Source organism: Lycium ferocissimum, chromosome 9, assembly GCF_029784015.1.
Source record: "Lycium ferocissimum isolate CSIRO_LF1 chromosome 9, AGI_CSIRO_Lferr_CH_V1, whole genome shotgun sequence".
Classification (NCBI taxonomy): Eukaryota; Viridiplantae; Streptophyta; class Magnoliopsida; order Solanales; family Solanaceae; genus Lycium; species Lycium ferocissimum.
The window spans coordinates 45,437,162-45,459,024 of record NC_081350.1 but is presented as its reverse complement, the minus strand read 5'-3'; the positions used below and the strand labels follow the sequence as shown (position 1 = coordinate 45,459,024).

The window sequence follows — 21,863 nt, the reverse complement described above, 5'->3', positions numbered from 1 at the left end:
TCCAATCCCGCCAATGTAGTATTCCTCTTCCCTATATAATTATAAAAAGTTTAAAAAATATGGAGTTTTGATGAAGAATTGCATGTCTATGAAACATGCAAAAATATATACAATCGTTCCGGCATCTAAGGTTGGGCCAAAAAGTGTGATTCCAGCCTGCCTAAACCTTGATGGAATGAGACGAGAATTAAATCTCAGCAAAGGCCAAAAAGTGTGATTCCAGCCTGCCTAAACCTTGATGGAATAGTCAAGGTCTCGAGGTGAGCGTGATCTGGTTAGTAATATGAAGTTTAGTCATTATTTATTGAGGCCTTTCCAAAGAGAGAAATAGAAATCAAGCAGCCTAGTAATAAGCAGTTAAGTCAACGGATTTATCCAGTGTCGGTCATGGAATTAACAAAATACGATATTTAATATAAAATACTCCAGGAAAACTTGATCGTGTTTGTTTTGTCAATATATTTTCGGACGCCACAATTTTAAAAAGCTACTATTAAGTCACTTTTTCCCCAAAAGACGCATCTTTATTGTTCTTGTTATTTTGTATGCATAATGTTTTAATGAAGAAGATCTCTTCGATCCTATTTCATTTCTTGTATAATATCAGTGTGTCCACTCTATGTGGTTTGCTTTAGACAAGTTATTTAAGCTCTCCTATTAAACCATAGCAGAAAAATTCCAGTATTCATTATTTTTTCACGTCACTATTATTAATAAAAAGAAATGATAGTTGATTCATGAATTCCAACAATTCAATTCTATTATTCCATTATTCATACTACTGAATTCTAATTTTTACTAAAAATGTACTAGTTGTCTTGTTCGTCGTCTCAATATATTCTCACATGGAAAGAAAGAGCTCAGATCCCCGCTCAACCTTACCCAACTTGTAGATCCACTAATATAAAGCAAAGAGTTGAGCCCTAAATCACTTTCGGAACTATATACTTCCTACAACTGATATGTGTCTAGTCCAACATGTACACGTACGAAGCGCAATCTTTTGCCCATTTATTTTAGTCAAAATGAAATTGGTCTAATACATAGACGGTCCGTTAAATTTGGCATCAATTTTTATTTTGACACTTTAAAGAAAGTTGTAATCTAACATAAATGGTGATGTCATTTAAAGAAAGTTACAATCTATTCTGGTAAACTCATCTTATTCTGGAATGAAAAATAAGGTTTCATTAATGTTATTTTCTGTCACCTTCCTCGTATCCAACAATGTGTAAGTATCCATTACATTAATATGTCTCAAACTGAAAAGAAACTAGGAAACTGGGCAATAAAAAAACATGAATTAGCTATCAACAAATTGTGTAGCTAAACAATAAAATTCATTGTTAATCCTATTTAGCGACGAATTATCATAAAAATTAACTACGCACAATTCACAATTCAGTAATGGATTAGCGATAAAGTAGGTAGCAAATTTCAATTTTTCTGTAGTGAATAGTGCTAAGTGTTTAATGGGGTGCGAGAAAATTATTGATTGGAGTATTTTTTATTTTAAGTCCGCAGGGACATTTGGAGGAAGAAAAGGGAGAAAGAGGGGTTTAGAGTTTATTTTGTGAGGTGTCTTTTTCTTTTTTCTTCTTTGCTGACATGTTTTTATTTCATTCGTCCATATGAAGCAAGTGATGTCAACTCTTTGGATTTATTTACACATTCCCTTAAGGTGTTTAATAGATACCCTTTTGTTAGAGTTAAAGTGTTTAATAGATAATGATATTAATTTTGGTGTCAAATGAAAATTGAAGTCAATTTTATGGGGTATCTAAACCCCTATTTATTTGACCAAAAGTTTTCCACTTACATTAATATCTAAATAATTTAAAATTTTCCCTGTTAATCAAATATCACCATGTTTGTGTATTGGGGGAGATAAGAAGAAATTATTAAGTTGTAAACTAATTAATTTTAGTTTGCCACCCAACATACTGTATCAACTTTGAGATCCCGACTAATTTAAATTCGTCCACATAATGCTCATTAAAATTTCCTCCTACTAGAATTTTATAACTTTATTACGATATTTGTACATAAGTTCTTTTTCCTTTTTCTTTTAAATATTTTTGTAAAATATTACTTTAATTAGGCATTGAACTGATTTTTTGATTAGTTTTTGAAGATGAGTTTTTCAATTAAAAAATATTTTTCACTTATTAAACTTTAAGTATAATTTTTTTTCAAGTGAAATTTATATCTAAACGCAACTTTAATTTTTCAACCAAATCAATGTCCAAATAAATGCCTAGTAAAATATTTGGTAAGGATTTAAAGACACCCCAGTAGTTACTAAAATTCTAAAACGGGGCCCAAAATTTCCAACATATAGTTCGAAAAGCCCTTTCTCTGTACCCCCACTTTCAGATTCAGACCAACACAGAGAAGAAAGAAAGAAAGAAGGACGAAAAAATGGGGTGGATCGGAGAGCAAATCGATTCAATTAAATCAATTCAGTTTAGACAACTCGTTACCCAAGCTATTAGTCTTGGTTCGTCTTAATCTTTTCTCTATATATCTCTTTCTTTCATTTTTCTATTCACTTGTGTGTTTTTGTTTTGATCTATTCCGACCCGTTTGGGTTGACCCGACCCGATCAATTTGGGATTTTTTCATGAATTTGTTGGGATTTAGGACTAGGGGGCTTTTTTTTTTTTTTTTTTTTTTTTTGTTGGTCTTGTCTTTATCTTCTTTATAAAATTATTGAAATACTATGAAGTGAGGCTCACATATTTTTGATATAAGGCTGAAAGATTTATATGCTGAAATCAAGAGAGAACTATTTTGTACTTATAGATATTTATTTTGGCATGAGAACTTAATTGAATGGTAAGGTTGAATAAGTTATGTACTTCCAATAAGGATATTATGAAACTTAATGTTACCGGTGGAGAAAAGTGAATAGCTAAGAAACCCGCAAGGTGGCTCAGTTGACTGAGCATGGGGCTTTCATAATGGAGGTCTCGGGCCCCCGCCTACGACAGCGGGGGATTCATAATGGAGGTCTCAGGTTTGAAATCCCCTGCCTACGACAGCAGGGGATTTGCCTTCTGGGTCGAGCTCGTCGCACGGGGCTTTCATAATGGAGGTCTCAGGTTCGAAACCCCCTGCCTACGACAGCAGGGGATTTGCCTTCTGGGTCGAGCTCGTCGCACGGGGCTTTCATAATGGAGGTCTCAGGTTCGAAACCCCCTGCCTACGATAGCAGGGATTTGCCTCTCGAGCTCGTCGCACGGGGCTTTCATAATGGAGGTCTCGTTGAAACCGGGCTTGTCTAGCTCGCGCACGGGGCTTATCTCTCCTGTGTGGTTTGCGAACTATTACACAGGAGCTGGGTTTACCCTGTGCGCACCGAAGGGTAGCAACTGCGGGTTCCCATGTCATCAAAAAAAAAAAAAGTGAATGGCTAAGAAAATCATCTTCTGAAATGATAAAATGTGCTAGTTTGGAACTAATGCAGATGAGAGTCGAGCTAATTCCTATCATCTTCTCAATGATTTAGTGACTAGCTTTGGCTTTGTTCAGACTAGATGATATGAGCTAGAAAATAGTTTGACATTTAGAGGGAATATCTAGGTGGCGATTTTGTTTGAAGAATTTAGGAGAATGGAGCTTGAAACTCAGTTTTCAAAATTTTCAAGAAGTGTTCCTTTGAGTTGTTTTTGCCTGAAAAAGTTGGCTAGTTTTGGAAATAATTCCAAACTCAAATTTTCAAATCTTTCAACAACTCAAAATTGATTTCTTGAAAAGAAAGTGAAGAACTTAGTATCAGTCTTTGCACGATTTAGAAAACGTAGTTTAAAAAGTTTTAAAACGTTATTTGTTTTTGCAAAGTCAATTCAACCAAACACTTGAAAAAATTGATATTCAAACTGAGTTATTCAATTTTTCCAAACAAACTCTGAACAGCCTTACATTCAGATACAACAACAACAATATACCTAGTGTAGTCCCACAAGTGGGGTCTGTACGCAGACCTTACATGCAGATAATGATTTGAAATATCTCTCTCTATCTCCTTCTTGCTTGCGACAAATTTTCACTATGAAATGTAGACTCTTAATCAATTCTTTTGTTGTGTGAAATAGTATGAAAATGACAGTAGAAAGATTCTGTTCTTTACTTTATTGTAAATGTTAATATCCTTTATTCTGACCCATTTTCACATAATCACTTTCAGGGATGATCGTTACATCAGCACTTATAATATGGAAAGCGTTGATGTGTGTAACTGGCAGCGAATCACCTGTGGTGGTTGTGCTTTCTGGAAGTATGGAACCTGGCTTTAAAAGGGTGAGCTAGTCTACTCTGTTTCTTTATCCTTTGCTAAAGATTCTTTACCAGAGGTTGAAAGACTAGAGGAAATTAAGATACAAAACTAAAGAAAGGGAGTCAGAAGAAGATAGCTTGTGGTTTAACTATCTGGTATATCATCTAAATACCATGATTTATGCCAGATAATAGATATATCTTCTTATGGAGACAGCTTATTGCAGACATAGACTTCAGGGTCTCAGTGGCAACTTTTTATTTGAAAATAAATAATGAGCCTTCCTATATTTAACGCTATGCAATGGACGCCTTTCATGTGTCGATGACATTATGATCCTGGAGTCGTTCGTACTGTCAAAGAACCTCAACTGCAAACTCTCCTGAATTATTTTTCTTTTCTTTGGCACTGCAGTGAGAAGTAGAAATACTTCTTTAAGTGGAGTGTTAGTTTCTCCTTTGACTTTGTATTACTGAAAGCATTGTCTACTTTCTTGCAGGGTGACATTCTTTTCTTGCATATGAGTAAGGATCCTATTCGTGCGGGAGAAATTGTTGTGTTTAATGTTGATGTAAGTAGCGCTTACCAGCATCTTCTGTTTTACCTTTTCTGCTGAGTTACTTTGGCTTTTCAGAAGATAAACATACACGATAAACAATATTTCTTTGTATTGTCAGCTTTGCCAGTGACTTTGGAGTTATTTATGTTTCCGTAGAAACAACTTGGCACCTGTAAACAATTCTATTTTGTTTATGAGAGAGAGAGAGAGAAGAAAGAAAGAAGGGTAAGAAAAAAGGGTCTCAGTCTCTAACTAAAATACAAAACTTTCTCATAACTAATAGATAAGATAGAAGTAGAGAATAACCGAACATGGGCCATTCTTCTAGAAACACAACTGTAGTTATGTAGTCCAAGATTGATCCAAGGAAATAAAATGGTTCATTTGATAGAACCCATATAGTTTTGCTCATAAATGCTTTCTATTCATTGATTGTCTTCAATTAGTTAAAATCATCTAGCTGATTTCTCTGCTGTCATTTGTTTTGTGTTGCACAGGGACGTGAAATTCCAATTGTCCATCGAGTAATAAAGGTATGTTGGGAAGTATTCTCTCTATACAAAATATTCTATCATCTGGCTGTGCTTGACTATTGGAACTTGGTTGCATGCATCAAAATTTTCTGTGTACTGGTAGTAAAATCAGGAACGTGCAAATGATTATCAAACTTTGACAAGGAAAACAAGAATATAAGGGACTGATAAGTGAAGTCATTCTGAAGAGAATCAAGTGATAGATTAGGGTATGTAACCAATCTGAGTAGGATTGGTTTAGAGCCTGGCTGGTTATTTTCCCTTTCTCTCTTCCTTGATAATTGAGAGAAGTGCAAATTTAAAAATAATTTCTGCAGTCATATACCGCTAATGAGTCTAACCAAAGAACAGACAATAGCAATGACAAATATTATCAGCAACTTCCAATATCATTTTCTTCACTTGGTAATTCAATATGTAGTAACACTTTGTTGTATTTACTTCCATACCCAACCCAAGTACCAGCCTCCTAAAGGAAAAGGGAAAAGGAATTAAAATATTGTTGAATCATGATGATAAGAAGGCATGTGTTTCCTGTACTTACCTAGTTTTGGTTGTGTGCTGAATTTGCTGTCTGCCCACTTTTTCTTCCTCTTGGGTAAAACTAAAACACCATTATTCTCTTTTGTTTTCCCTTGTAGGTTCATGAGCGCCAAGAAACTGGAGAAGTTAATGTCCTTACAAAAGGTAATTTTATGTTGTATCATTTCATAGTTTTCAAGTAATGAAAGAGTTTACTTCAGAGAGTGATCCCTCTTCTCTGTTTACTTGTACTTATCAAATGAAAAAGCCATCTGTTACTTTGCTTATCCCCAATAATTGTTTAGCAGACTATTAAATTTTGTCTTGTTTATGATTCATATCTGTAGGAGACAACAACTTTGGCGATGACAGACTTCTCTATGCCCATGGTCAACTCTGGCTGCAACGTCATCACATCATGGGGAGAGCTGTTGGGTGAGTTGACAATTAGATATGCTCTTTAGATCTTTGGTTTCTCATTTCTTGAGGTCTGTGCGTAAGAGACATATCAGCAACTGTTAGGTTGAGGTCTTTTAGTTGTGTTGCCTTGGCACTCATTCCCTTCCATGCTTTTAACTTATTTGAATATGTACACCTTCCCTTCCATTCTACTTGATGCAATATCGCAGACTCCAACAACTAATCCATCATAAGTTTGCAGAATTCATATTGTTAATATTCCTTTCTCGGCCTTTTGGTTAAGATCACGTGTAGTATCTATTCTTATCAGTTTAATATCTGATACATGAGTCATCGACTCACATGATATTAACTCAATTCATATTGTTAATCGTTTTCCGTATGAAGTTCCCGTTAAAGTAAACTTTACACAGCAGTTTATCATTAATTGCTGCCACAGTTTCCATGCTAGGGAAGTTCCATGAACCTGTTGACACTTTTTTCTTTCTTCTTTTTTTAATCTGTTGTCACTTGAGAAAGTATTGAAGTAGCATCTCACTCTTCTCGATTTCTTTTTCTTTTTCTGATCATTTTTTTTTTTTTTTGTAGTAATATCTCAGCCCTTTGTGCTTTACCCTTTTTTTTTTTTGGCCAATTGCAGGTTCTTACCTTATGTTGGGTGGGTAACTATAATCATGACTGAAAAGCCAATTATCAAGGTTTGTGATGAATCAAACATTCTAATTCTGCTTTCTCTAAATGCAATTAAGTGTGAATTTATTAGATTGACTAATCAGGTGCAATGACATTCTAATACTAGGCTATTTTTTCTACTTATGCAGTATATATTGATAGGTGCGTTGGGATTGTTGGTCATCACATCAAAAGATTAGTGGACCATGGCTTCACATCACCGGCACAAATGATAGCTTGAGATTAAAGAGAACCATGTATCTGTCATTTTCCATAATCAGGACTCATTTTTGGACAAATAGAATACTCTTTCTAGACATGATCCGTCTCTCTCTCTCTCTCTCTCTCTCTCTCTCTCTCTGTGATTTCTTGCATGTGATGTGTAAATTAGGTGCAAGTTGGGTGTTTGAACCTATTGGCTTCTGTCACTCTCCGGAATTTTGAACTTTTGCACTAACTGGAGTTGAGCTTTCTCTGACATGAAAATGAAAAGGTTTACCTTGTGCGTACCCAAAGGGTAGCGGCTGCGGATCCCTTGTCATAAAAAAAAAATGAAAGGGAAAAAAAATCCTCTTTCTAGGATGTTCAAACAAACAAAGGCGTAACTTGAGCTTTAGGTCCAAGGCCCCACTATATGGGGGTGTACCAATAAGAACTCGAGCTTGAGATATCTGATTAAAGAAAAATAAACTTTTAGCATTCCTAACATATCCTTTGATGCTAACTTCCATTCTCTTCTCATGTACATCATAGCTAACTAATTCTAAATAATGGTAAGAACTGAGCTTAATTAACCTAATTTGAGCAAACTAAATGAGAGAGATTGAAGCGAAAAAAGAAAAAGGGAGAGGGATGAAACAAGCAAAGCAATTGTTTTTCTTTTTGTTATTTCCTTCCCAAACCAAGGATCCCTTAGATATGATGCAAAAGGACTCTTGTTCTATCCTTGCAATCAGAGATTCTCTATGAAAAATATGAATGGGATTATAACTAGAATTATTCCTTTTTTGATTCACTTCACATCAATAACCCGATCCCTGTCTTTAGTCAAGTTTTTTTTAAAGTAAATATATACCTAAGTATCAAGTATAGCTCGTAATAATTTATCTTCCAGACACACGGTGATTCTTTTACGACCAGGGATGTTAATTTACTACAATTTATGCCGACAAAACTATCAGTCGATAGCAATAGCTTAGCCTATGAACTTTCTAATTTTTTTAAATCACTTATATTAACACAACAAAAGAAACACTATTTGGGTAAAAAAACAAGGGCCAAATATCCGGCACTTTGCATAAAACCTAGTAGCTTAGCCTATGATCTTTTTTTTTTTTTTTTTTTTGAAATCACTTATAGTAACACAACAAACAAACAAAAACTCTCTCTATTTCAAAATATTTGTCTTACTTTTTTTTTTTCGTCTGTTTCAAATTTTTTTTTTTTTTACTTTTTTGACAATTTTTTAATTTTAACTTTTTAAAAGTTGGTATATTTTGATACATTCTATGAATCTTTAATTTAATACCATAAGCTTCAAAAATCTATTTTATTTTTTTAAACTCTATATCAAGTCAAAACCATATAAATATTTTAAAATAGAGGGACCTCTTTTGGGGGGAAAACAAGGACCAACTTCTTTAAACCCTACACTACTCGCTGCTCTTTTGCAGAAACCCATACATCACTGATCATTTCGACGGTGGCAAAGTTAACACATTGTTTAAGGTTCTCTCTCTTTTTCCATGTTTTGATTTCCCATTTATTTCTAATTTGTATATTTTGCTACAGTAGAGTAGAAGCATGTAGGGTTTGTTTGGTATGAAGGAATATGTTATTCTAGAAAATATTTTCTTGGAAAACAAGTTAGGTTAGTAAGCAAAAAAATATTATCGCAAGAGCATTTATATGCAATCTTGCAAAATACTATGGGGGTGGGAGTGGGGTGGGGGGGGGGGTTTCGAGAGTGGTAGTGGGAGACATAATAACTTGGAATGTCACTTACGGAACTAATTTCCCTACTTATAGTTGGAAAGTCATTTTCCTTTTTTTTTTTTTTTTTTTTTCTTGAAGTAACTTGTTTTTTTCCCTTTAGCCAAGTGTCTTTCGGTAACAACCTCCCCAAACCCCACTTTGTGGGATTATACTAGGTAGGTTATCGTTGTTGTTGTTTTCCAAGAAAGAAAAAACAAATCTAAAATTTTTTGACCAACCAAACATGAGAATTTGGAAAACATTTTCTGGAAAATGTTCTCCTTCATACCAAACACACCCATATTTTAGTGATTGTGAAATTTCCTTGAAGTTATATGTTGTTATGAACCAAACTAATCTGTGGGAGGACATGGATGGGAAATTTCAAATTACCTTTGGGACCCTAGTTAAAAAGAAGCACGTGCACTATGTGTGAAGATGACTATATATAGAAGGGGAGCTATTCCATTAGGGTCATGCTATGAAGTTGTCTCTTTAGTTTCTTCGTTGTTTAGATTAATTCTGTAACCTCCCTCCCTTCTTCCTTTTTTGTTTCTTTGGAAGATTTGATTGCTAGTTTGGAGTATTTATAATAGTTTGGTGATGAACTCTTATGTTTGTACGTGTAATTCCAATTATCCATTTCACTACAATATGGGGTTCGTTACATTATATAACAACAATAACAACATTCCCAGTGATCCCACAAGTGGGGTCTGGGGAGGGTAGAATGTACGCAGACCTTACCCCTACCTTTGTGGGGGTAGAGAGGCTGTTTTCGATGGAACTTACCCCTACTATATTTTCTTGAAGTTATCTCCATGATAAAATCGGAGTTCAGTTACCGAAAATGTTGTTGAACTTTATTAGTGTTGTAAATTTCGAATTTTGAATAGTTGTTTGAAGATCGAGTTTGTTGCTTTTGGTGCGCAACATTATTATTCCAATTTTGAACATTACTTTTAGTTTTGTATATGAAATTCATACATTTTGAGTTTTGGCTTGCTGAAGTTTGACGTAGCTTCAATAGTTATTTTCTGTTTTCATAGGTCCAAGAAAGGGCCACATTCCAGCCAGACATATTCTTTATAAATCTCTGCTTTCTAGAGATGAGGATGTGTGTTGATTATCCCGCCTTAAATCGAGTCACCATTAAGGACAAATTTCCCATTTATGTTATTGATGAGCTACTAGACGAGTTGCACGGAGCAAATTTTTTCTCTAAGCTATATCTGCTCCCTTGCGATCACCAGAAGAGAGTTCACCCTACAGACGCTGAGAAAGCAGACTCTAGCACACGTAATGGATATTATGAGTTCTTGGTGATGCTATGCGGCGTTACAAATGCGTCATCTACCTTTGAGTCTTGTATCAATGAGGTACTGAAAGATCATCTCCGAAAATTTGTTTTGGTTTTCTGTGATGAAGTTCTAATTTATAGTAAATGTGGGGAGGATCATGAAAAGCATTTGGGAGCTGTCTTCTCACTTTTACGTACTCATAAGCTGTTTGTCAACCCAAAACAAAGTGTTTTTGGCGTGAGCGCGATTAAGTACCTTGGTCATGTTATATCTAACAGTGGTGTTACAGTGGATCCCGAAAAAATTGAAGCTATCGCCAAGTGGCCAAAACCAACAACGCCTAAAGCGATGAGGGAGTTTTTAGGACTTTGTGGCTATTACAGGAAATTCATTCAACATTATGGAAAGATAACTGATTCTCTAATGCGAATGCTCAAAAAGGATGGATTTTTGTGGACTTCTACTGCTAAAGAAGATTTTACCAAATTGAAGAAAGCAATGATACAAGCCCCTGTTCTTGCTTTGCCGGATTTCTCAAAAACATTCGTAATTGAATGTGATTCTTCGGGATCAGGAGTTGCTCGTGTGGTTTTGAGACAAGATCAACCCATTGCTTTCTTTAATGAAGCTTTACACGGGCAAAATTTATTGCTTTCCACTTATGACACGGAAATACTTGCCTTGGTGTTAGCTGTTAAAAAATGGAGGCCTTATCTTTTTGGTAGACAATTCACTGTCCTGACGGATCATCAGAGTCTGAAGCACTTGCAGACTCAGAAAAGTTCTACTGTAGCCCAACGACGTTGGCTATTTAAGCTCATGGGATTTGACTTTGTTGTCGAATGCAAGAAAGGGAAAGAAAATATCGTGGCTATGGCTGACGCGCTTTCCCTTAGAAATTCTGATGTTGACAGCAGTTTTCAGGTTATTTCTTTACTAGTTCCAGGGTGGCTAGAAACAATTAAGGAAGAACATGCGACTAACCCCAAAATCCAAAATCTGGTTCGCTTAGTACAAGATGGTGAAGCTATTGGTTCCTGGATTTTTCAAGATGGAGTGTTGTATTTGAAAGGGCATATTTATCTTGACGAGGAATCTCCCTCATTAAAGGCGATTATTGAACAGTTCCATAGTAGCACCCATGAAGGCTTTCATAAGATACTTCATCATATTCGGGCAAGCTTTTATTGTAAGGGGTTGAGGAAAGAGGTTCAACAATTTATCCGCGAGTGTGGTGTTTGTCAAAAACATATTGTTGAGAGTCTTTCTCCAGCTGGTGTTCTTCAGGATCTTCCCGTTCCTAATCGAATTTGGGAGGACATATCGATGGACTTCATAGATGGATTGCCAAGTTCAAAGGGAAAAACATCTATTCTGGTTGTTGTGGATCGCATATCTAAATATGCTCACTTTGTCGCTCTGTCGCATCCTTATTCTGTAAAAGATGTTGCACGAGTTTTCTTTGATAAAATATGTCCCCTACACGGGATGCCAAGGTCCATTGTATGTGACAGAGACCCGATCTTTGCAAGTGCATTCCAGAAGGAGCTTTTTCATCTTGATGGAACTGAATTCAACTTTAGTTCGGGATACCACCCCCAAACTGACGGCCAAACTGAGGTGGTGAATACAATGTTAGAGATGTATTTAAGATGTTTCTCTGGTTCTCATCCAAGAGGTTGGTCAAATTGGTTGTCTTGGGCAGAATTCTGCTATAATACAAGTCTCCATTCCACAACCAAAAAGACTCCGTTTGAAGCTGTTTATGGAAAGGAATCACCTTCTTTAACTTCATACGTCCCAGGCACTGTGAAACTAGAGTCAATGGAACAGCAGTTGCTAGCTCGCGATCATGTTGTCAAGGATGCTAAGGAGAAGATTGCAGCAGCACAGAATTGGGTAAAGACGATTTATGATTCTAAGCATAGAGAAAGGGAATTTGCTGCTGGTGATATGCTATTTCTCAAGTTGCAAGTTTATTGCAAGACTTTTGTGGCTAATAAGCGTAAGGCATATAGACTTTCATCGAAGTACTATGGACCCTTCAGAGTTCTTGAAAAAATCGGGTCTGTGGCGTATAAGCTTGAACTACCAGCTGGAAGCAAGATCCATTCAGTTTTTCACGTCTCCGTTCTCAAAAAACATGTTGGTGATGACATCGTCGCTGCTGTTCAAACGCAGCTTCCAGTTCAGATTGATGACTTCCTGGAAGTATAATCTCAGTTTGTTAAGTTTGAAACTTTGTTTGCAAGTTCAAGTTTGTTGCTTTTAGTGCAGCACGTTCTTACTTGAAAAAAACCTTTGTTTTTGTGTAAATAAGGCTAGTATCTATTGAAGCCTATATGAAATTCAATAGAACTATATTTTGAACTTTGGCTTGATTGAGGTTTGGGTCTCATCTTAACACTCAGCAATTCACGTAGCTTTAATTATTATATCTCTGTTGTTCCATATATCATCATAGATAGGCCCAAAGAAGGTACAGTTCTGGTCGTTCCGCTCTGTCGATGATGGTAGTATAAGAGATATGTAACCTCCCCCACCACCCAATCTCCTTCTAGATCAAAGCCAGACATGACCTACAAAGGCGCTAGTTTTAGCCCTTTCAACAATGAAGGCCCGCGTGACACTCAACATTAATCTGGAAATCCTAACCATATTTAAATGATAATATGGGCACACGCCCTTTATAACCGCGTGACCACTTCCTTTCTTAGATGGTTTTCTATTTGCGTCCAATGCCTTTAGTAAAAGTACAAGTAGAGGGTGACGTTTGCCTCACACTTCTTAGTGGTTGAGCCGGGTGAAGAACTTGCTTCCAAGTCTGAATATTATATCGTTGATGCGGACTGGACCTCCTTGTATCGCACCATTGTGTTTCATCCAAAGATGAATCGATGTCCTGATGCAAACGCTGATCGGGCTCAATTGTTCTTCTCCAGTATAGTCTTATGAAGTTCTTGGCACTGGGGCCGTTCATTCGATTTGGTTATCATTATTGGATTTTTGAAAAAAAAAATAAAAAATGTTCAAATCTATTGTATATTCAACATCTGCACATAACAAAGTATTGTACAAATCGTCAAGAGATGCTAAAAGCTTCTTTGGCATTGTCTGAAAAGGCCTCAATCCACACTACATAGTTGAAAACAAGAGGAAACTTGATGATACTTATTGGCACTCGGAGAACTTGAAGAAAAATGAGGATATGGACTCATTTTTACAAATGTTAAGCTATATTCACTTGTTAGAGATTCCCAAAAGGACCGCTCTTTACTCTTCTTGATCATTAGCTACATTTGCCAAAAGAAAATGCAAGCTTCTTAGTATAACAAAGATTATGCTCCTTTTGACCCCCCTAAAAAAAACAAAAACAAATTGACTATGCTCCTCAAGGTCTAACATACCATGCTTTTACATTTCACTATGCTCTAGAAACATTTCGGAACAAGAGCAAATTGCAAAGAGTTTTAAGTTTTATATGCACCAACAATATAAAAAATATTTATACAATTGACACATATAGCGTAAATCCAAATATTAAGAAGATTCAAAAGGATTCCGACCTATTAGCCAATATTGACATGATTTCTATTGAGTGGAACAAGGCTCCAAGCAAATTTTGGTACAGAAAGCTTCCCTTTTAATGGGCCTTACATAATTTGAATTCAAAATAGTCGAGACCCTAGAATGAATATTAGATGCCGAGCTAAAAAGAAAAAAATCCTTATGATCTACTAGTATTATATCAAATCATTGGACAAAAGCCCTAATTTATCATTCTATAATTGAAATTTGAAAGTATCTTAAAATTACTATCATTATAATTTATGGTACATTGACAAATGATCTTTATCTTGACCCTAACAAAGCTCTAGCTTGGCTAGACTGAGAACCTTAAACTTGGCCAATATTTTAACACGATAAATTACGTGTTAAAATGCTTTTGAAAAAAACATATCCCCCAACTTTTAACTCTATTTAAAAAGTACCATCCTTTTTTACTTCAATCAAAATTTTATCTTTTATTTAAAACCTTTGTAGCAAATTTTGGAATTGTAACATTTGGTTGGTACTTGGTAAACGTGGTAAGGGTTTCCTTATTAATCTCAAACCACTATATAAAATAAAATAAACTCTATAGTAATTAAATATCAAATGACTGGTCATCGTTTTTGCTTCCCATATAACACTAGCTTAAATATATTTTATACAAGATATAATAATAATAATAATAATAATAATAATAATAATAATAATAATAATAATAATTATTATTATTATTATTATTATTATTATTATTATTGCGGACCAATAAATACTATAGTTAAATTGAAAACAAATTAACTAACTACAACAAGAAAAGAAAAACAAAAAGAAAGTTATTTCTTAGGAGTACTTTATTAAGATTTGACCTATTAGCATTTTGTCCCTCACTTCTTCATGAAAACCTCAGCCCCAAACAACTTGTTAAACCCTCGCCAATCTTTCTGCTATTTTTGCAGAAAACTCAAAGAAACAATACAAAAAATGGAGATGGAGATGACACAACAAGAATCATCATACGAGATGGATGTGTGTAATCTAATGGCTTCATACCAACATTATATACAGCATAACATAAAATATTATAACACGTAACTCAATATACAATATTATATTTGGGGGAAACATTATACTAATACATCAACCTTGTATAAAAGTATACATAAAAATCTATTGTATTTATACATAAATATGAGCTAAATCGGATTAAAAACTCAAAATATGGGCTATGTGGCGTAAATATTTTCTTTCTCAGTAGACGTAGAGTGTAAATATACCGTACTTCATATAGGATACAACATGGAATAATAATAATTGTATTACTTTCCTTTTTAGTGCGTCTCAAAAAGAGTGTCTCTTTCTATATTTAGTAAATCATTAATTCCAACATCCTACATAACATGTTTAACACCACAAGACAACGTACCTTAAACCCTATGCCTAATCAAACTAATAGCCTGTTTGACCAATCTTCTAAAATCAGCCTATTTTGATCCGTATTTTTTTTCAAAATGCTTTTGAAGAAAGTACTTTTGGCCAAAAACAATTTTTGTTTGGTCAAATAATTTAAAAAGCACTTTTGAATAGCTATTAGTGTTTGGTCAAGTTTTTAGAAGTGCTTCTAAGTGCATTTTCCTCAAAGTGGCTTTGTAGCGTTTTTATTTAGCTTTTAAAAAAAACAACTACATACTCCCAAAATCACTTATTTTATCCCAAAAGCACTCATTTTTCTCTCAAAAGCTTGATCAAACACTTAACTTTTTAAAACTAAATATTTTTGGAAAAAAAATAAGCTTAACTAAACATGCTATTAAGAGAACGGACAGAGGGAGTAAAATTTAGAAAATTGGAATATTTTTCGGACATCAAGGATAAATTTGGAAAATGAATAAATTAACCTTTTCAACGAAAAAAAAAGAAGATATAATAAGGGGTTCTCAAGTTTGACCTATTTGCATTTTGTATCAACAAAACCTCAGCCCCAAACAACTTGTTAAACCCTCGCCACTCTTTGTGCAGAAAACTCAAAAAAAAAAAAACATACACACACAAAAATGGAGATGGAGATGACACAACAAGAATCATCATATGAGTTGGATGTTGGTAATCTAATGGCTTCATACCCACATCACAACTTTGTATCTCCACCTTCTTCCAGGTTTCACTTTCTTGAAAACAAAAAAAATACCCTTTTTTTAACATGTTTTTTGCTTATGTTATGGTTGTTTTCTTGATTTGGGATGTGAATTGTCATCTTGGGGTAAATGGGTATACCTAAAAATATCCCTTCAGTGCAGATTTAGCTAATTGTATAATAGATTGAATACATATCTAGTTGGATTAAACTGGTTAGTTATGTTCAGTTTCTTGAAAAAATACCCTTTTTTTTAACATGCTATTTGAATGATATTTGCTTATGTTATGTTTGTTTTATTGATTTGGGATGTGAAAGAGTCATATTGGGGTAAAGGGGTAGACCTAAAATTGCAAAAGATTGTGAAAAGACTAAAAAGTCTCTAGGAATCAGTGCAGATTTAGCTAATTGATTGAAGTGAAGTGTCTGCGTAAGTGATAGCTATGTTCAGTTTCTTGAAAAGTACCCTTGTTTACCATGTTTTTTTTTTTTTGTTGAAAGGTGGTTCTTGGAAAGGATTTAGAGTATTTTCTTCCACTATTTGGATGATATTTGCTTAAGTTATGTTTGTTTTTTTAATTTATGAGGTGAAAGAGTGATACCGGGGCAAAGAGGTAGACCTAGAATCTCAGGAAAATTGTGAAAAGACTAAAAATCCCTGGGAATCAGTTCAGACTTAGCTAAGAGTGTAATAGATGGAAGTAAAGTGTCTGTGTGAGTGATACCTAGCTATTTGGGGTTAGACAGGTTAGCTATGTAGAGATATGTGTGAGATTTAGAAAACTCCTAGCTTGTCTTTTAAAAGGGAAATCAATTGGTATTGTTATAAAATGGGACCTGAATAGGGAAACCCAATTGATTTTGGATTGAAGCGTGGTTGGTTGATTGATTGATTGATAAAGCCACCTTTGTTTGTTATGATATCTGGTGCAGCTTCCTTTTTGAGTTTCCCCTTTGGGATGCGATCCTTAATAGTTCACTGTTGGCTTACTCTAATATCTTGGGGTCTTAGGGACTAATTTTGATGGGAAGAAGGGGCAAATCTTAACTAACTTCCAAATATTCGATATTAAAGCGAATTAAGCCAGTTCTTTTTTGCAACATGTGAGATGTCAAGTTGTCTTGATTCTAACTGAATTGCAACGAAAAGCTGTAATCTTGTGATTTCAATATTTTATAGCGACCCCTTTAGCTTTTGCTTGTGTATTTAAGATGGTTTTCAAAAGGTATTACCGTATTAGGTGTATGCCTTTTTCACCTAAATATTGAACAAACCATGTTTCTATTATTGATGATCTGGTGGGGGTCAGTTTGGTGTTCGATTCAACAGGGAAATAATTTGATGCTTTTTGTAATGAGAATAACACTCATGGAATTTCTTCTATGCCTTGTACATTCTTCCGCAAAATATGAGTGTTCGTTCTCAAAAATTATATAAGGAGTGTTTCCAATCAAAAAAATAAGGAGTGTTTCTGTTGAAGTTGATGTTTTGATGTTCTAAGTTACAAGGATAAGGACACTCAATTGATTTCTTATGTGCGTCGTATATTCATGTTCCAAATATGTAGAGAGGAGCTGGCAAAGGAGTGTCTACAGGAGGCGACCAAGTTAGTTCAAGCTGTTGCAGATGCCCTCTTCATCTTACCATCAACAGAAAGCCCTGATGGTCCTCTAGTCGCATTGCCTCAACCAACTACGAGATTGCCTAGAGAAAAGCCTGTAAAACCTCATTTATATTGTTTGTGCAATAATTGTGTGTTTTCTTCATAACCTGTTTGGCCGAGCTTCTAAAATCAGCTTATTTTGAAAAGTACTTTTTTCAAAAATATACTTTTTGTGAGAAGCAGTTGTGTTTGGCTAACCAATTTGAAAAGCATTATTGAGCAGCAATTAGTGTTTGGCCAAGCTTTAAAAAGTACTTCTAAGTGTATTTTCTCAAAAGTGTTTTTTTCTTTTCTAAAAAGTACTCTAGCTCCAAATGTGAACTGAATTTGATGTGCAACATACGCTATGAAAATGCAATTTACTACAGAGAGCGCAGGGGCAAAGTGCTTACGAAGAATTTAACCTTCATAATTTGAGAAGTTATGTTGTTGTAATTTGAGAAGTTATGTGGTCGTTATCAAAACAATGTAAGTTATGTGGCAAGAAATTATGTTGCTGATACTCCTGATGTAGTAACGTTTATGCTGTACTTTGGCTCAAAGTTTGTTGATTTCCTATTTTAAGGAATTTCTTTCACTTATCAATTTTTTTTTTCAACATAGGATGCTTAAGATGCCTGCCCCCTATTTTCTATATATATATAGTGGAAAAGAAATCTTCTTTACAGTGGCCTTGTCTGTTAAATCTATCAGCTCCTTTTAGAATCAGTCTTAGTGTTATTTTAACAAGAATATTACACCTCATTTTAACAATAGCTATGGTTGGTTTTGGATGTCTTTTTGTTTGATTTGTTTTTTATGTGGTTGCTTGAAAGTTCAGTGGCGGTATCAATAGCTAATTATGATTTTGATTGTTTCAGCTTCCAAGGCCTAAACCTCCAACAAAATGGGAAGTGTTTGCCAAGAAGAAAGGTACCATGCGAATAACTTTTGGGTTTTAGAATAGTTAATTCTTGATTTAACCGACCTTCATTGTTTTTTTGGAAAAAATGTCTTGCAGGTATACAAAAACGTAAGAAAGACAAGGTTGTTTTTGATGATCAAACTGGTTCATGGAAGCGCCGACATGGCTACGATCGCGTAAATGATGACAAAGATGTGCCGATCATTGAAGCCAAGGCAACTGATGGTAAATAAGAGAATTTTCATTTTCGACTTTTCAATGAATACTGATTTTTATTGTACTCTCTTATGTCAATCAAGTCCTCATAATGATAACTACAGGGGAAAGAAACTTAATTTTGTGAATGAAGGGAAGAACGTATCTTTATTAGCATTTTCATATTGTTCTGAAAATGTTTTGTTTTTTCAGAGCCTGGTCAAGATCCTTTTGCTAAGAGACATGAAGAAAAGAAGAAGAGAGTAGAAAAACAAGAGAAGAATCGACATAGTAACTTGAAGGAAGCTGCAAAAGCTGGTGCCTTGCCAAGGTCTTTTCTTCTAAACTTCTCATTGTTTGTCTGCCAAAACCTTGGTTCTTTATTAATTCCTGCCATCTATGAGGATTTATTAGGTTTTTTGCTCCGTGTATCAAATCCATTGTTTTAAAAGATCCATTGTGTTGTAAGAGGTGTTTTTTTTAGAAAGTACTTTTGGAGAGTAGTAGTTTGTGTTTGGCTTATCAATTTCAAAAGCACTTTTGCAATATTTGAGCAGTAATTTGTGCTTGGTCAAGGTGCTGATGGGGAAAAGCTTCAATTTTTAGCTTCTGAAAAATAATTTCTGCTGCCACTCAAAAGCACTTATTTCGTTTCTAAAAGCTTGGTCAAACACCTGAACGCTCTAAAATAAGCACTTTTTAAGAAAAATAAGCACAATTCTGGCTTCCTAGAAGCTTGGCCAAATAGGCTATTAGGGTTTGTCCTGGTGAGTTGGTCCAAAGAGAATTCATAAAATTAGTGAACGAATCAAAACAGTGGAAGTTCATTTTTGCTTGCGAGTTTCCATTGTGGTTGATTTGGTGATATTCTCTTTCTGTTTCTTGCCCTCGACTCCTATATAGCTTCGTCACTACGCTATTTTAGTATACATGAGTTGGCAACTTGCTGCCACAACGATGAAAAACATGTGCCTCACACTCCATTTCTTGCTTTTGCAGTCACGTTCAGCTTGCTGCCACAGCACTGCCTATAACGGGGAAAACACAAGCTGCACCAAGGAAAATTAGCAAGGATGAACTCGGAAATGTCGCTGGAATGGCAGCAAATGCAACAGCTAGTGGCGGAAAATTTGACAAGAAGTTGCCTGGGGAAAAGCCCCCAAAACATGACAAAAAGTATCGGAAGGTTTGTATTACGAAAAACGCATACATAAATTTGCTTAGTTCTGACCTGATTGTATATGTCTAACTAAATCCACTTCACTCCTATCTACAACCAGTTCTTACCAGTTGCGGAAGGATCAGGAATGGGCTCCTTAGAGAAACAGCAAACGGAAAAGATTCTAAACAAGTTCATGGCCAGGAACTCCCATGAGATACTCAATGTGCAAAAGGTATGGCATATGCATGCATACATCTCTATTATTATATCGTTCCAAGATATCTACTTGCTAATTAGTGTGATTTTTTCACCTGTACTATAGGCTGTAAACATGTACAACGTGAAAAAAGATAAGAAAGGAAGGAGCCAAGGAGGGAAGTCATCGAAAACTGATAGCAAGTTGAAGGCGAGGAAGTCACCCTACTCTAAGAAGTCTTCAACAAAAGGGCCTTCAAGTAAAGGAAAATCCAAGTGATGACTTTCTTATATCCAATTGTAGTAGTATACATGGTAGTCAACCCTTCCTCATTTATGTTGTGTTTATTTAATTTATGTTGCAATGGAACTGTGAAGAGATTCGTGAGAAATGAGACATTAGTATTTTCCATGTGTGGAGTAAAGTAAAATACCCTTATGCAGTCCCAGAAAGATTTAATGAAAGGATGACTAGCAAGGCCATCATCAACTTTCTGTCAGTCCAAATTAAATGTGAGTTTGTATGCCACATTCTGAGAGGAGAAATTATTTGCTCCATTTATCCCAATTTATGAGGCGATGTCTGACGGAGAGAAGAAAAATAACTTATACCGGTTCAAAAAGAGTGTTTATTTAGTCATTTGCACATAATTTAAGATTTAGTCATTTGCACACAATTTAAGAAATTACTAACTCCTAGGAAAAAAAGGTATTTTGATTAAATTATCCCTAATTAAATAAGTATTGGAATTTGGTTACCTAGCATTTAATGAGTCCGGAACCAAAATGACTCCAGAAAAGACCTTTTGAATCAAAATACCCCAATAAAAAAAAGGTGACATAAGTACCTTTTAGGGGCGGTAATTCTTGTGTTAAAGGACTTAACGTTAAGGGTTAAGTCCTTTAACGTAGTAAAATACTGCGTTATAGAACCCAGCAATTTTTTTTTTAATAACGCAGTAAAATACTGCGTTATAGAACCCAGGAAAAAAAAAATTTGGTCAACTTTTTTTCTTGCAACACCTAGTGTTTTTTCCATACTTTGACCAACGATTAGTCGTGTGTCAAGACTTCAAAACGTCAATATTTTATATAGAACTTGATATTTTTTTCTGCGTACAATAAAATAGGTTCAATACATCAAAGACATGTAAAAGTTCGAATCGTCATTTTAGGGGTTGAAAAGGTGCCCCAAGTAAGTTTTGTTTGAAAACTTCATGTTTAAGTGTTCTATATACACAGACGTCCATTTTTATTTGAAGACTTGTCGTCATTAGCGTAAATTTTTTTATTTTTAGGATTTAGATTTAAGTGTGTTTTTTTTTAAAGCGTAACTTTATTTCGAATATAGACGATTGTTTGGGCTCGGACGTCCGATTTACGCGATTTTTTTTTTTTTTTTTGCAATTCGAAATAAAGTTACGCATTAAAAAATAATATACTTAAGGAACACCCAGTGTTTTTTTCCATAAAAAGATCGCAACATCTTATTTTAATAAATCTTTTTTTTGCAACACTTAGTGTTTTTTCCATATTTTGACCAACGATTAGTAGTGTGTCATGACTCCGAAACGACAATATTTTATATAGAATGCACCGCTATTTTTTTCTGCGTACTATAATGTGGGCTCAATACATCAAGGATACGTAAATGTTCGGATCGTCATTTTAGGGGTTGAAAAGGAACCCGAAGTAAGTTTTGTTTTTTAAGATTTTGATTTAAGCGTGTTATTTTTTAATCAAGACATAACTTTATTTTGAATATAAATCTAATTCTAAAAAATATAGGGAGAAAAACTAGTT

The 21,863-nt window shown here is 34.8% G+C and overlaps 2 protein-coding genes and 1 pseudogene across 2 annotated transcripts; all 3 read left to right on the top strand.

Moving 5' to 3' along the window:
• Positions 1–2,332: 2,332 nt before the first annotated feature.
• On the top strand, positions 2,333–7,304 carry LOC132031056 (uncharacterized). Its single transcript, XM_059420905.1, has 8 exons — positions 2,333–2,500; positions 4,190–4,302; positions 4,779–4,850; positions 5,336–5,371; positions 6,013–6,058; positions 6,241–6,328; positions 6,954–7,011; positions 7,135–7,304. The coding sequence occupies exons 1-8, from the start codon at positions 2,422–2,424 to the stop codon at positions 7,183–7,185; spliced, it is 543 nt and encodes a 180-aa protein (XP_059276888.1). The 5' UTR covers positions 2,333–2,421; the 3' UTR covers positions 7,186–7,304.
• On the top strand, positions 6,571–6,749 carry LOC132032207 (U2 spliceosomal RNA; annotated as a pseudogene).
• Positions 7,305–15,809: 8,505 nt separating the features above from the next.
• LOC132031055 (ribosome biogenesis regulatory protein homolog) lies at positions 15,810–20,491 on the top strand. Its single transcript, XM_059420904.1, has 8 exons — positions 15,810–15,964; positions 17,509–17,659; positions 18,465–18,516; positions 18,605–18,733; positions 18,917–19,034; positions 19,703–19,889; positions 19,984–20,097; positions 20,188–20,491. Exons 1-8 carry the CDS (start codon positions 15,861–15,863, stop codon positions 20,338–20,340), a joined length of 1,008 nt encoding a protein of 335 aa, XP_059276887.1. The 5' UTR covers positions 15,810–15,860; the 3' UTR covers positions 20,341–20,491.
• Positions 20,492–21,863: the final 1,372 nt, after the last annotated feature.